At 49.1% G+C, this 15,642-nt stretch overlaps 1 protein-coding gene and 1 long non-coding RNA gene across 2 annotated transcripts in view; one reads left to right on the top strand and one right to left on the bottom strand.

Annotated features, from left to right (window-relative positions):
• Nucleotides 1-12,810, bottom strand: part of GATA6 (GATA binding protein 6) — a 32,206-nt gene extending 19,396 nt beyond the window's left edge. Inside the window, exons 1-6 of the mRNA XM_055559107.1 lie at nt 12,672-12,810; nt 10,086-11,251; nt 5,688-5,854; nt 1,842-1,967; nt 686-773; nt 490-593 (exon numbers count right to left, since the gene is read on the bottom strand). Coding sequence (XP_055415082.1) covers nt 490-593; nt 686-773; nt 1,842-1,967; nt 5,688-5,854; nt 10,086-11,214 — 1,614 coding nt within the window. The 5' untranslated portion in view covers nt 11,215-11,251; nt 12,672-12,810. The remainder of the gene's footprint in view (nt 1-489; nt 594-685; nt 774-1,841; nt 1,968-5,687; nt 5,855-10,085; nt 11,252-12,671) is intronic.
• A 59-nt stretch (nt 12,811-12,869) lies between these two features.
• Nucleotides 12,870-15,386, top strand: LOC129635885 (uncharacterized). Its single transcript, XR_008706513.1, has 3 exons — nt 12,870-12,945; nt 14,176-14,203; nt 15,181-15,386. It is a non-coding gene; the product is annotated as an uncharacterized LOC129635885 (long non-coding RNA).
• The last annotated feature ends 256 nt before the right edge of the window (nt 15,387-15,642 follow it).

Here is a 15,642-nt window from a genome sequence, read left to right on the forward strand (position 1 = left end):
GCAGGCAGATTCTTTACCACTGAGCCACCAGGGAAGACGTTGATAAGATAAGCAAAAGCAATTTAAATGTCATGGGCATTGGGATATATAAAACCATTGAGCTGTGCCTGATCTACACTAGAAATATATAGATACATAGATATACATACATATGTATGTATACACACACACACATATATAAACTCAGATAAAAACCTGGAAATAAAACAATTTAAAGCACTTCAAACCCAAACTTCTTGCTTTTACTTAGGTTAATTCAACCATAAAAAAATGATATAGATCTTAATTAAGAGGTTTGTAAAGTACTTAAGTTTGTCATTTTGTTGACATTTAAATGTAATTTCCTCTAAAAACTATTCTTAGGTATCAGCTAACTAAACTGAACTGTTGGTTTAGATTATTGTACTACCAGATAAGATAAAATTGGAGATAATATACAGGAGAGCAACTCACTAGCTCAGAAAGAGTCTATGCTGTTTTAACACTTACCCCTGAGGCTGCCGGTTGTGTGGTGGGGGAAGTATTTTTGCTGCAGTCATCTGCGTTAGAAGAGGTGGAAGTTGGAGTCATGGGAACAGAATTATTGCTATTACCTGCAACGGTCAAAATTAACCTCATAAATATACATATACTCTACTAAGGTTGGCAAGTATTTTACAGTCAAACAGCATTTTCTTATATTTACCAGAGCAAGCTTTTGACTTATTTATGTTCTTAGGTTTTCGTTTCCTGGTTTGAATTCCCTCTTTTTTCATAGCAAGCGGTCGAGGCACCTAAAAAATTTTTCACGTAGGACATAAGTTTAATAAATATTATACTGCAGAAAAACCAAACTAACTAAAGACTGAACGTCAGTACTGAAAGCCCTCATTTAAAAGAACTTGGCATAAATTTCAATCCAATTTTTATACACACTTCATAGATTCCAACTACACAAAGACTACACTTTCCCCATCAAATGCAAAAATTCCTGGGTGGGGGGTGGGAAATGGGGTGATTTGCCAAGTAGAATCTCTTCCCTCAACTTAATGTTTATTGTTTTAAACAACTTTTAATTACAGAGTGAAACCACTGAATTAGATATTTTTATTTCAAAGAGATCGTGAATTCTTCTTTCTAGATATATCAAGGTTATTTTTCTTTTTAAAATTGGCATAGTTTATAATAATATCTTGTGCTATGCTTAAAATGCAGCATCTTTTTAACTAGAGCTATCCAATGTTATGACTTTTGTATAGACGTATTTGATTGCATTCACATTTTTAAGCTATAAACTAGTTAGTGTCCATTCCTAGTAGGTTCCGTGCTTTTTTCTTTTTAACTGTACAGCTTTTTAAAATACACACACTACTATATAAAAATAGATAACCAACAAAGAGACCTGCTGTATAGCACAGGGAACTATACTCAACATTCTTTAATAACTTAACAGGGAAAAGAATCTGAAAAAGAATATACACACACATATGGATCACCGAATCACTGTGCTGTACATCTGAAACACAACATTATAAATCAACTAGACTTCAATTTTACAGTTTTTTTTAAAAAAGATTACTACCATCTTATCAGTTCTAAAATGCACATTTCCCACGTTTTTGTATTTCTACAATCTGGATGTCTGGCTATGGATGTGATTAAGTTTAACTGGCATCATTTTTTGTTTCTTACCAGTATGATAATAGTTTCTAGAATAATTAACAGACCCCTAGATTCACAAACGTGCGTATAAAAACTCAGATCCTTCACCTCCATGCCCTCTCCCTTGCTGATTTTAAGCTGAAACTAAGTACAAACGAGACACTGAAGGTGTATACACAGAAGCAGAGTAGGTGGCGCACCCCATGGAGCTTCATGTAGAGTCCACAAGCATTGCACACAGGCTCGCCCTCCGCGTTTCTGCGCCACAAAGTGGTGGTCGTGGTGTGACAGTTGGCACAGGACAATCCAAGCCGCCGGGAGGAAGGCTAGAAAGCAGCACAAGAAGAGAGTGGACAGACGTAAGTGCTTTTCACATATATGCTACACACGTCAATGTGTCGTGTCCCTGCCAGCAACAAGCATATACCTGGTTATTATAAATAAGCAGTCCCCCTTGAGGGAAAAAAAAAAAAAAAACCCTTGAAGTGTAATTAGGTTGACCTTCCTGGACCAAAGTGTGCCCATCTAATACAGATCAATTGATCTGCCCCAGCTCATTAGCATAGATTAGAGCAGTCATAATACTGGCCAACGCCTGCACTCACTGTTGTTGTTAGAGGTCTGAGTAAAGAAATGCAGTCACAAACTGCCTGCCAATGTGTTAAGTGGCTTTCGGGAGTCTCTGCCTCATCTGAAAACTCAGAAAACCGGGTCTATTTCTCAGATATGTGCAGAGGAATAAACCAGAAACTGTAGAAAAGCCTATATATATTAACAGAAATGAATTTTGGAAATGCACCAAAAAACTTTGTAAAGAAACATATTTTAATACATCTCATTAATTATCATCATGATCACCTATTGCCTGAATTTTCTGTATTATCCATTCTCCAAAGGACAAGCGAATTCTACAACACCGTGTTAGTGCTGGCCTTGTCTTGGTGGTGCTGCTATATTTGATTTACCCTGTCAGTATAGAACTTTTCCTCACGTGGTGGTGGTGCTTTAGTCGATAAAATCGTGTCAACCTCTTGCAACCCCATGGACGGTAGCCTGCCAGGCTCCTCTGTCCTTGGGATTCTCTAGGCAAGAATACTGGAGTGGATTGCCTTTTCTTTCTCAGTACAAAGGGTTAAATTTGTCAGAAAAGGTCAACTGTCTGTCACTCTGATTCCTGTTTCCTTTATACCCATAACATCCTTATGTGGAGTTTATCTCCTCTAAACTATTATGTGTGAATTATAAAGAGGGGCTTTTTAAGCTAGTCTAAGTTCCTACCTAGAATGACAAAAATCTAAATTTGCTTTTCGATTACCTAGATAGGCAACTAAAAAAATGTGCTATGACTTCAGTTTAAAAAAAAAAAAAAAAACCTATGGGGAAAATCCAGACACCAAAACAAGTTGAAAGATATAGAATCAGGGAAGTTGGCTGTGATGATTAATTTAATAAGTTATTAAGAATAGACGACAAAACCATAGATTGAGCATGCACTGACTATTCAGATTAAAAGACAGAGATTTTCAAAATCTTTGTTGGCAAAGTCAAAAGCTAAAAATTGAATTTTGTTTTTACAACTCATGTCCTGTTGTTATTGCTACAGCATACTCTTTACAGACAAGTTGTAAAACCAAAGAGACACTGGGAAGCCTCTTAGCACTGCCACATTTTTAAGACGTCAGTGCTAAGAAAGAATCACTTTGACTTTTGGTGGAAACGAGTATGTTTGGCTGACAGAACTATTTGGGAACTTGCTTTGTTAAAATGATGAAAACATGAACTCTTACACCTCAGGGCTTCTTTTTTTTTTTCCCCCTTTATCCTTAAAAGAGAATAATTTCCCAGAAGAGCAATCCTTTCTCTTCATAAATATGAAATAAGTAAATTAGGGACAGGAAAGTTCATTTTATAAACAGGTCATTTATGATAGTTTGCAGTGGAATTTGGAGCCAATGTGAGGCAAACTTGTTATCAGAATTTGCCATTATAACAAAGAACTTTATGACTGTCAACTGCAGATCATAAGTGAAGCCAGTCCCCATAAACGTGAAATGAAGGTGAGCGGGTTATAAAAGTTTCTTGTAACAAGCGATCTCAGTTATATTCATCACTAACAAGGAATTCAGGTTACACCATAAATCTCTTATTTTGCAATGTATTACAAGTTCAAATTCACTGTGATTGGTCCTGTACTGCTAGCTAAACAAACTTGGGTTCAACATTCTATGTCTGAGAACTAACTAGATCCAGCAAAACCATAAATAAGAAGCCCACAGGAGAACTAATTGATAGACACACCCTTCAATTGGTATCATTTATAACCCATTTACAAAGCACATTGTTGGACCTTGGTCACTGCCAAGACACCTGCCATACAGAAGGAAAACTAATAGATTCAGAGATGTTAAAACTGGGTTTTGTGTTTCCTGTTAAGAGTTATTTTTACTGGTAAGTGCACAAAACTAAGGCCACTCTCTAAATATGGATGTTAATAGATCAAATTTAAAATGCCACTAGAAACGAAATGGCTCCTATTCTGCCAGCGTTTTGCTAAATCTTGAGAAAATGTTGCCTTTCCAGGCTCAATCAGGACTCTGTTCAATGTGCCTTTCCAAAAAAATAATCATCTCTTTCATTGTTCATACATTGGCTAATGCATGAAGACAAGGAACTTCCTTGGAATATTTACCAGCAGTACTTTTAAAATACGATGCATGTAAGAAAAATGAAAAAACACAGGGAGTCAGGCACAGAAGTTAAGGATGCCCTTTGAAGCAAAGTCTAAGCTGAGGGTGACTAACAAGTTTAAGGCACATACACTCATTAAATTAACCTCGGCCACTTTATTTTAAATGCATTAAAAACAAAACAACCATAAAACTAATTGCTTCTCTTTAAGGTGGCAGACTCACATTGTGATGCAATTTCACTCTAATCTATTTAACACAAACAACATGTGTAGCATTTGTTCCTGCTAATTAGAGTTTAACAATTAAATAAATTACTTGGATACTTAAGATGTCTGGCATCTAACTGTAAAATATTTTACTTTAAAAGGTATTAGAGTATGAGTACTTGGCTAAACAAATGTTAGCCTTACAGTGGGGCGTGTGAAAGCTTTCATTTATTTTCTCTAATCAGGACAGCAGTAAATACCCTTCCCTTCTTAAAAACACAGGGGACAATAAGAGATTAATCCCTGAAGAAAATCAGAATTCCCACACTTTAAATCATAGTGAAATGTATTGGGATGGTGAAAATCTTCTACTTGAGAAAAATGTGCAGACTGCATTTTTCCCCTCAAGTTCTATGAACAGTAGTTCTCTGAACAGCCAGATTTCAAAATAACAAAAGTTAGAGTAAATAAATTTTTCACTAGACTCAAGGACAATCCAAAGGATGGATGGAATTTGGAGCTAAAACTAATCTGAAGAGGTGGACGGGGCCCGGAGGTGTAAAGGACAGAGTCAAAGGGATTCAAGTCGAACCTTGGGGACAAGAGGGCGGGTGGGTTCCATTTTAACATACATTTTACGGGATATTACAGAGGAGCTAGATCTCCTCAAGAATCGACTCCAAACCAGACCAAAGAGTCCACAGTGAAAAGAAACCTTCACTTGATCTGGGGCTGTAGTCTGTTTCTCTCCCTGGAGGTTACTAACATTACTCATTCCTTGGATCTCCTTCCAAAATTATTTCAGTGCATTTGCAAGTACATCTAGAGATGTGTAAAGATAGGGGGTTGGTACTTTAAAAAAAAAAAAAAAAAGACAGTAGCACACCACACCTTCCCTTTTTTTTTTTTTTTTTTTTCTATTTAGGAATGTCACTCTGTGAATTTGAGCAGAGGGCTGCTTTCATTCCCGTGTGGCTAGTTTCGGGGACGATCTGCCCCAGTGGGCGCTGAAACTACCCGGGACCCCCAATTCGGGTCCGCACTAGGCCGCGGGCACAGGTGCGGGCCGGGTCGGGCGGGGAGACCCGGGCCCCGCGGACAGCGCGCGGCTCCGGGCCGGGCCGCGGGGGAAGGCGGCGCCCGCACTCACCACGCGCTTCTGCGGCTTGATGAGGGGCCGGCTGAGGCCGTTCATCTTGCTGTAGAGACCGCAGGCGTTGCACAGGTAGTGGCCGGTGCCGTCGCGCCGCCAGAGCGGCGTCTGGATGGAGCCGCAGTTCACGCACTCGCGGCTCTCGGGCAGGTCCTCCAGCAGGTCTGCGGGACGAGAGGCCGGTGAAGTCCCACCGCGCGCTCGCCCGCCTGCCCGACCCCGCGAACCCTACAAACCCGCACCCAGAGTCCCCCGAGTCCACTCCCGCGCCTTTCTGCTCGGCGGCCCGGCCGGGAGCCGGCTGTTGATGTCACCGCGACCGATCTGTTGACCCATTATTTGTCCAATACTTCTACACCCCTGGGCGCGCCCCGTGCAAAGCCCTGCCAAGTCCGGTGACAGAGCTAGAAACCCGGCCCGGATCATCCGCCTTCCGTCTCCCCAAGGACCTCGGAGTTGAGATGAGCCTTGGGGTGGTCGGTGTGGGCCCCCTGACCTCTCCTTGCCCGCTGTTCCCAAGCTTTTCAAAACTGAAATCCATCACAATTACAATATACCACTTGCCAAAACCCGAGTAAGCTTTGCAGTATTAATAGTGATGTTCACCCCAGCCCCCACCCGCAAATAACCCCGCAAATACCCCGGGACATAACGAGGCTGTCTTCTTTTATCTCAAGTAATTTTTTGAAAGTATTTGCTATCGCTACCACCACTCTTCCTTTTCCTCCATAAAGAATAGACAACTGAAATTAGAAATACTGTTCTTGAGCACTTTTGCCAATTAATAATGACTCCTGGGGGGGAAACGCAATAAGAAATTAGTATGAACAGAGATGAATGTTAGTTTAATTTTCATATCAGAAAAACCAAACACTAAAATATTATGATTTTAAAATGGGTCTAATTGCTACAATCTACAAAATTTCTACAAATGGTCGATACTGAATGGATTCAGAAAATTACCAGCACTATTCCAGTGCTAAATCAAAGTTTTTCCTACTTTCCTACACTAAAATTTCGACTTATGTCATCTATTTAAATTAGTATTTGTCATTTTACTGTTTGGTTAGTTTTCCAAAGTTCATAATTAACCTAAACCTGCTAACTTAAAAAAAAGCCTTTAGAGTAAATGATTTTAACATTTATTACTTTCCCTTAAATCAGCTAAATATGAACAATTAACTAAAGTGAGATGGGTACTTATCAAGTACTTTTGAAAATATTTCCTTTAAAATAACTGTTTAGAGTTATTTATATTACACAAAATTTAAATGTTACAATTTGGCTTTCTTCAAGGGGCATTTTGAATCAAATTTTAAAGTAAATAAACATGACACTTTAGAATTTATTTGAAGACTGTGTTAGCAAAACTTTCTATTCTTTCTCTTTCTATTTGTCAGTGGTTGGTTTATAGCTTGTGTCTACCATCAGCTTTTGTAAAGATATTTCAGTCTGATTTGGATACACAAAAATCTTTAATTCAATTAATATTATTTTCCCTGCAAAACAAGTTTCCTTCCTCCTCAAGAAATAAATTTAAAAGAAACTAGCACCCCCCATAACCCCAGTTCAAAGTTGTCATGGGGATACTGCAACTTAGAACACATCACAGAGATTTATTCTTCTCCGCCCTAAAAGCCACTATTGACTACGGTAATCAGTAAAATGCTCAGGACTTCAAGGACACTGAAGTTAAACAAGGTATTTGTCTTTGTTGTTGACTTTAAAATGTTACCTATCAGAGCCCCTCTCCATGGAGAAGTGGGGCATTCCCTGGAGAACCCAGCCCCATGCCTGGCCTCCTTCTCGCAGGCTGGGAACAATAAAGAAACTCCCAATAGAAGACTGTGAGCGCCCCAGGTAAATCTCTTTGGTCGGCTGAAAACCTAGAGACAAAATGTAAAGCCCTGCTTGGATAAATAAAATTTAAGAAGTTTACCTATTTTTAAGTAAGTAAAATCTACAGCTCCCATTCCCTCCATACTTTTCCCGCTCCTTGTTGGGTAGCTTCGATTTGATGAGCAAAATGCGACTTTTTATAAAGTACAAAATCTAACTGTGCTGGAAGCTCTCTCACCAACAGGCCCCCAATAGGCCCCCTATTCATCCTAACTTGTCTGCTTTGGGTGCCCCGGGGAGTGACAGACTCTGGGGAGAAGGGTGAAGTCATCCCCAGACTGAGAATGGAACCCAATTCAGCAGCAGCTTGGAAGACCACTGGCCTCTGGGGACAGAGCTCACCCCCAGCCTCCCCACCACAAACCCACCAGCACCAGGGAGAGGTGGACACACCAGGTTCCCAGAGCACCCAACCACACCCCTGCCTTCGCACTGAGCCCTGCCATCCACTCAAATCAGTTAAAAGAATGCCTCCTTTTTTTTTTTTTTTTTTTAAAATCAGAGTGGAGAAGCAGAGAATAAGGAACCTGGGAGGAGAGGGGCTGGGAGTCAAGGTCTCTCTAGCAGGGGAATACCTGTGGAGACAAGCAAAATTAGGGTCATTCGTCTCCCCAGCTCCCAGACTGGCTTATTCTCAGCAGCTTCCTGCCTTCTTAAAAGACTCTTTACACAAAAGTTGGGTGTTCCCAAGCCCCTCTCCTTTAAAAAACACACACACACACACACTCACATTCTGAATCTATACAAGACTTTTCTAATTTTGCAGCATCTACCCAGAAAGCAAAAAAACAGTTAAAGGATAACTACGTTTAAAATGAAATAACTTATAACTTGTCTGTAACTGCACCCAACCCCTCTAAAAGGGTTTTCTTCACAGAACCAATCAGTTTAAACATCCCAAGACTCCCATTCTGCCTTCTGGACTGCTGCTCTTCCTCTGTCCCGTGAAATGCTGAAATGGGGCAAAGGGAAATGGAGGTCAGGTAAGGTGTGTCCCATCAGGGTGTGTCCCGTCAGGCCGGCAGAACTGCCCCCAACCCAATTCACACAACCTTTCAGATTCCCTGCTGGATTTCTGACTTGACAAGCGCCTCACACCCCAACCACCACCTCCTCCCCATCCTTTGAAGATCCGTCTCCCAGTCTCTCTGCTCCCAGGAGCCAGACATGGGTCCCCATGCAGCAGCAAGGGTGACCTGGCTCTGTTCTCTGCCGTCTCCAAACCTCAACGGGGCCGCTCCCCATCCCCACTCTACACCCAGACCCACAGACTGTAAAGATTCTCGGCCCAAGGTTACTGAGAGAGGGAGATTCAAGTCAGATCCTTCACCTTCAGGCCACTGGCATTACCAGATTGTCCCTGAGCGCAAGACTGGCTGTGCCTCACTTGACCCTCACTAACTAGGACCCCTAAAAGTCCTAAATGAGGAGCCCAGCCCTGGGGAGTTCGAATCCCAGGTGGGATAACTTAGGCTGAAAGGCCTCCTTGTCTTTGCCACCTTCTGACACCCACAACACCCCTTTAAAGAACCAATGGGCCAAAAGTTTTTTTTTTGTTTGTTTGTTTGTTTTGGTCTTAGGAAACTGTCAAGTTATATCAAACGCGTGAAATACAAAGACAGACCCCTGAAAGCACGAAGAAGGATCCAGAACCCTGCGGCTGAGGAGAGAAGCCAAAACCCCTCCGTCAGGCCAGACAACAGTTCACACCCTCCCAGCTTGAGCAGGACAAACGCTCTTCAAGAGCGCGCATTTGCAGGAATTTTGACAACTCTTCCCAGCTCACTCCAAACTGCCCCCAGACACTGGAATGGAAAGCATGAGTGGGATTGGAAACTGAAAAATTACTGGCGTGCACTCTGGCGGAGGAATAGGTGTGGGTGCTGGGGTACCCCTGGTCCCAGCCTGGGGGTGGGGCGCAGACGGGAGCAGCAGCCGCAGACACCCCGCCTGCTGATGCCAAGCGAAAGGGCCCTTCCACCAGCTTTCCCTCGGGACAGTCACGAGGCTGACCTCTCTGCCTTCCCTCCCAACGAGTCGCAGAGAGATGCCAACGAGGTCCTTTTCCACCGTGGGGCTCTTTTAATAAAAACACTCTCCTTGAGAAAAACACACTCAACTCCCGATCTTTAGAGAGCTGAATTGCGTACGACTGTATGAGGAAAGGGTGATTGCCACGCTCAGCACTCGCCTAAAATCACCCTCCCAAATGGGAGTCCCACGCCTCCACCGGGAAAACTGAGGTCTGCGACCAGGCTCAGGCCCTGCCGGGTCCCTCCTGGGCTCACTTTTCCCAACGGCCCACTGCAGTCCCTGGACTGAGGCGTACCGGCGCATCTAGTCTCTCTCTTGCAAAGCAGAAGCACCATCGCAACGCGGCCAGACTCCGGGTACCCACACCGGGAGAGCCCCGGAAAAGGGCCCAGTTCAAAACTCTGCTCCACACCCGCCTCGCGCCCTTCAACCCGCACGCCACGGCGCGACCCTGCCCCTTACCTGTGCCGGGGCCGCGCGGCACCGGGAGCGGAGCTCCGGCGCGGCTCTGCAGGCTGTGCAGCACCGGGGTCTCGAAGGGTCCGGTGGGCCAGGCGGGCGTCAGCGGGGCCCCCATGTAGGGCGAGTAGGCGCTCGGGTGGTGGTGGTGATGGTGGTGGTACGTCCCGTTCAGCGGCCGCGCGGCCGACAGCGAGCCATACTGGTGCTCGCGGCCGCCCATGGCCGCTAGGCCGCTGCCGCCCCCGCTCACGCTGCCCGCGGCCCCACCTCCGGCCGCCGCGTAGCCCCCGGGGTCCCGGGCCGCGCCGTTGGCCATGGGCGGACTGGGCGAGTAGGGGAAGCGCGCCGAGACGTGCGCCGCGGCCGAGCCGGCGCTGCCGGGCCCCGCCGCCCCGCCGGCCGCCGCGCCGCCTCCGCTGCCATACGGGGGACTATCGGCCGAGGCCTGGGGCCAGCCGGGGTGCGCGCCCGCGCCCCCCGCGTGATTGGCGGGCCCGCCGCCCGCCCCTTGTAGGTACGGCAGGCCGGGCAGCATGGAGCTCACGCGCGTGGTGGGGACGTAGACCGGGGAGCTCGCGGCGGCCGCGGCTGCAGCGGCGGCAGCCGCCGAGTGCACGAAGCCGCCGGGCGAGCCGTCGTAAGCTGCAGGCCCCTGGCTGGAGAGGGCGGCGAGGGTCTGGTACATCTCCTCCGGCTGCTCGGGCGCGAAAGGGCTCAGCTTGGCGCCGCGGCTGGACCACAGCAGCTTGCTGGCGGTCGCCGCTTGGTCGAGGTCAGCGAAGAGCAGTAGGTCCTCCCAGCTCGACAGGGCGCCCGCGGGGCCCGAGATCCCCGGCGCCGAAGGTCCGTGGGGAGCCCCGAAGGGATGCGAGGCGTAGGGACTGAGCAGCAGCGAGCGGGCCGTGGGTCCCGCCGCCGCCTCCGTGTCGAGCTGCGGCGTCCTGCAGTTGCTGGCGCCGCCGGGGCCGCGCTCCCCACCCCGAGAGCAGCAGGAGGAAGAAGAGGAGGAGATGGGGGAAGGCGGAGTGGAAGGCTCCCGCGCTGCAAAGGCTCCGGAGTCGCTGGCGTCCGCAGGGGGCGCGGCCCCAAGGCGCTTCGGCAGGCACCAGCCGCCGTCAGTCAAGGCCATCCACGGTCCGGCGCCGCTGCAAGCTGACTTTTAGCTCCTGAGACAAGATGGGGAGGGAGACAGGGTCGAGAAGAGAAAATTTTAAAAGGACTTATCAAAGCGCGGGCTGCACCGCGTCTCACCTCCACTCTTCTCTCCAGCTAATGGAATTCCTCAAAAATCCCGTTTTCTGCCCCGGGTTCCAGGGGTGGGGAAGGAGCATGGAGCCTGCGCAGCCGCCGCAGGGTCCTCCCAGGGCCAGGATACACGCTCCTCCTCACCCGCAAGGCTTGGATCCCCTCTAGCTCCCTTCCCACCCCCGACGCAGCATCCTTCATCCTCGCGCGCCAGATCCCAGGGGTGACTGGGAGACTGGCCGAGGTTTTCCTTCCGCCCCAAAGTGGCTCCCTCCCGGCCAATGGCACACAAAGAACTTTTTAAAGAACCATGCGTGTCTGCGCTGCCTTATCCTGCCTCCGTACCGCGGTCGCTCGCCCGAAATGCCTCGGGGTGAGGTCTGCCCGCGTGAAAATCATTAGCGTAGGGAAGGCAACCTGTCCCCTGAAAACGAAACCGCCGCGTTCTCCCACTCGGGCTTTCCCAGAGCTTCCTGGACTGCGCTGACGAGACAGAACGCGAGCCCCGGAGTGAAATACAACCCAGACTTGGGAAGGTGGGGCGCCAGGGCGGACCGGAGTCTCAGACCTTCGGGACACGCAGGCTGTGCGGGATGTCCGCAGGGCCGGAATCTCCTGCCCACCCCCACGTCCCCGGCGCCACGCACCTTAGGTACCGCTCGCCTATGCAGCCGCCAGCGCGTGCGCTCACGCCGGCTGGCCCACGCCGGCCAGGCCACCCCGGCCCACCCCGCGATCATCCCCAGCCACGGAAAGGCCAGACCGTTCCACAATCGGACGTCGCGGGGTGGAGCGGAGTGCAGAGAAAAGGAGGGGGAAATGCAAGGGGGTGGGGTGGGGTGGGGTGGGGGGACGTGAGACCGCCCCGGAGCCGAGGCCACCCCAAACGGGAGAGCAGGAAGAATGACAGGGAGACTGGGAGGGGGTGGAGGAGGGAGGTGAACGCAGCCGGACTGGCCTTCTCGGGGCCGCTTCCTCAAATCGCTTCGGCTCATCGGAGATAACCATACTAAAATTAATACCCACACACAGACCCGGGGTAGATAGCAAGAAAGAATTCTCTGCCTGCCTGACTGCGGGCTCCCGCCCCTTTGCGCCAAGATAACTCTGAGATAAGGCTGAGCGCAGATAAGCGCTTCGGAGAGAGGAAAAGACACCAGAAGTTGGTCCGCGGTGTCCCGGGAACCTGGGAGCCTGGCGGGAATGGAGAAGGTAGACACCCCCGGAGCCGATCGCGGCCCGCAGAGGGCCGGAGAGCCGAGGCCGAGGGGCCTGCGACTAGGGAGGGGAGGTGCAGAGGAGGAAAGAGGGGAGTTGGGGCAAGAGAAGAAGCAGCCGAACCTCGGGTGGGCGCTGCGCATGGAGAACAGCCGTGGCGGAGGGTGCTCCCGAGCGCGGAGAGAGGCCGAGGGCGCCGGCAGGAGAGCGCGAGTCCGGGGTCTGCGCGGTGCCGCTGGTGAATAAAAAGGAGAGAGGAGGCGCCTCTTACTGCTCTGCCGGAAAACTGCAGCCTGCGCTCCTGATTGGACTCACCGAGCCCTAAACAAACAGCGCTCGCCGAAGGGTGCCAGGCTGTGGGTCGGAACTGCGTTCTGCGAGCAGCTGGGCGCTGGAGGTGAAGAGGAGGAGGAGGGAGCGAGGGGAGGAGAGAAAAGAGGGTGGGGAGGGGACGCCGAGCGGCGGGGGGAGGGGAGCGCGCCGCCCCGGCAGACAATGAGCCCCGCGCAGCCTGCGGGTGTGGGCTGAGCCGAGAGCGCCGTCCTGGGAGCAGGAGGCCAGTCCATCCAGGGGGCGCCGATCCCCGGGACGCCGGGGGAGGGGCGGAGGTGGCAGAACGCCTGATCTGGCTGGCGACCCACACCCATTCCTCCGCCCTCCGTTACACGCGCTCTCAAGGGGGCGGGTTGGGGGGAGGGGAGGGCGATGGCGCGGGAGGAGTTGACCACGCACAACCCCACGCAGCCACCGCAGCCGGAGCGACGCGCCAGCTCCGGGGTCAGCGCTCCCCCCGAATAAGGGGGGGACCGTGCTTTCCTCCGCCGGCCTTTCCCTCTCCTCTCGACCCAGTAAATGAGCTTTTTTGCTCCAAAGTTGTGTGTGACCGACCTTAAACTCTCCCGATCTCTTCTCGAGACACTGGGGCTCAGGTCGTGGTGGCCGTCGGGGGTCTCGTCTCCTGGGATCTAGGAAAGAAAGAACTCGAATGTCCAGCTCCCTATCTCTGTCCTACTAAATGTGCTAAATTCCTGGGAAGTTTCGGGAGGTTCCCATCTGCACTCCCTAGCTAACCTGAAACTTTTAATTCGGGGTCACGGTGCACGGAAAGGTTAGTCCATGAAGTGCGCAGAGTAGAAAGGGGTTTCCACGCCAGTCGCGCCCGGAGGTGCTCTCCGAGTTTGGGTGTCCCATTTGCTCTGAACTTTCCCTGGAGAACTTCAGGTAAGTCTCAGATAAGTCGTTGGCAAGAGGAGGGGGTCACCTTCCCCAGTCCCAGCGAGAAATACCTCTTCCCCACGCCCCCGCCTTCATATACACACCCCTTCTTCGCTCCCTCCAAATGGTTATCACAACTGTGTACAAACTGATACGGTCCTTGGCCGGCAGAGGGGCTGGAAATGAACGTCGCGGGGTTATCAGCGCCGATCTGTCAGCAGGGCGTCGCGGGGCCGCAGGTTCCTCTTCGGCAGGAGCCGTGATGTATGTCTCGCTCCCTTTCACTCGCAAAAAGGATTTTTCCCAACAGATGTGACCTCGGGAGGCTGTCAAGAGAGAGAGAGAGAGTTTTAACTAGGGCAAGAGGAGTTGTTTTGTGGGAATGGATTTTTACAAATTTTTTTTTTTTTAGGTAAATCGAAGTAAATGATTTTCTAAAGGTCAGTCTCCCTGAAGTGTGTGTGTGTCTTTGTGTATGTGTGTGTGTGTGTTTCCAGCTGAAGAAGGGAGAGGCACCTTAGCAGAGTTGAACCAGGTTAGGTAGAGGCTTAGTAAAATAGGGTTTCTAGAGATCATGAGACCTCCTGGCTAAATATATGTTTCCTCTGGATGTAACTGTGAACCTGTGAGTCCTAGGGGACAAGGGGACAGGGCCTGGCAGCCCGAGGGAGGAGGGAACCGAATGGAGAAAGTCGGCGATTCTTTACCCACCCCCTTTCTTCGTTATAAATTGCTGCTAAACACTTCTGAATTTCAAATTGCTACCGAGAAGGTCCATAAACCGTTCTCGTCCAATTTAGTCACTTTTATTACATTCCTCTTTACCTCCCCCCGATCACTGCGGCGGCTCCCAGTTTCAGCGCGGCCGCAATTCCGAAAAACTGAAGGCAGAAAACTCTGGAAAGGAGACTAGCGACTGGAGCAGAATCCAGGGGCTTTAAAATTTAACCTGGGTTCGATCGAATGCATCTACCCGAACAGATAACCCGGCGTCCGCCGTCCACTTAGCTCCGACCAGGGCTTCCAATGCCTTTTTTTTTTTCAACCTGAGTTCCGACCTAATTTTTACGCAGACTGAGTTTTGCAAAAGCTCATTTGTAAGCCGTTACAGAACTGTTGTGGGCATTTGATTTTCTTTGAGTCCAAGGGTTCTTAAATGTTTCTGAGGTCTGTTCTCAAAAGCAGAGTTTTCTTTTTTAAAATACATACTCAGTGAAGTGATTTCTAATGAAACCAAGTTAACAAATAAATCCTCTGGCTAAGTTGAGAATACAGGCTGTGAGTCATGACCTCCAAGTTTGAACCCAAAAAAAGACCGAGCCCCCTCCCCCCACTCGCAAGAAACTGATTCCTGCTGTTTGTATTTCTTTATATTTGCAATTACGGGGGTGACCGTGTAAATTTCTTTGGACAACAGATGATCCCCAGAGACCTGCTTTTCCGGCCACTCCGCAGCAGCCGGGAGAGGGTGCCCTGGCCCCCGCACGGCCGGGACAGAGGTGAGAGGCGGGACGCACACCAACTTCACTACGTGCGATTTCTAAGGCTCGAGAAAGGACCTGACATTTTACTCCCCCCGCCCCCCGCCCCAGAACTCCGATTGCTTTTGAGTATTACTCAGAATAAAGGTGGGGGCAGGGAGGTAATTGTTTGCTCTCTTGCAAGGTCACAAAATTTTTTTTAAAGACTAGTTTTATTTTTCTTGCCAATTAACTAAGAAATAAAACTGTCTGACCCGTGGAATTGATTCAGACAGAAAGCCAGATTGCCTGACCCTTCCAGTTTGCAGTTTTCCCAACGCATCGACTTTGGCCCTGGGGACAACACCCCTGGGGAGCGGCACATTTTCAAAGCCACCCTCCCAGGGGCCCCAGGCCTG

The sequence above is a fragment of the Bubalus kerabau genome, chromosome 21, assembly GCF_029407905.1.
Source record: "Bubalus kerabau isolate K-KA32 ecotype Philippines breed swamp buffalo chromosome 21, PCC_UOA_SB_1v2, whole genome shotgun sequence".
NCBI classification, from domain to species: domain Eukaryota; kingdom Metazoa; phylum Chordata; class Mammalia; order Artiodactyla; family Bovidae; genus Bubalus; species Bubalus kerabau.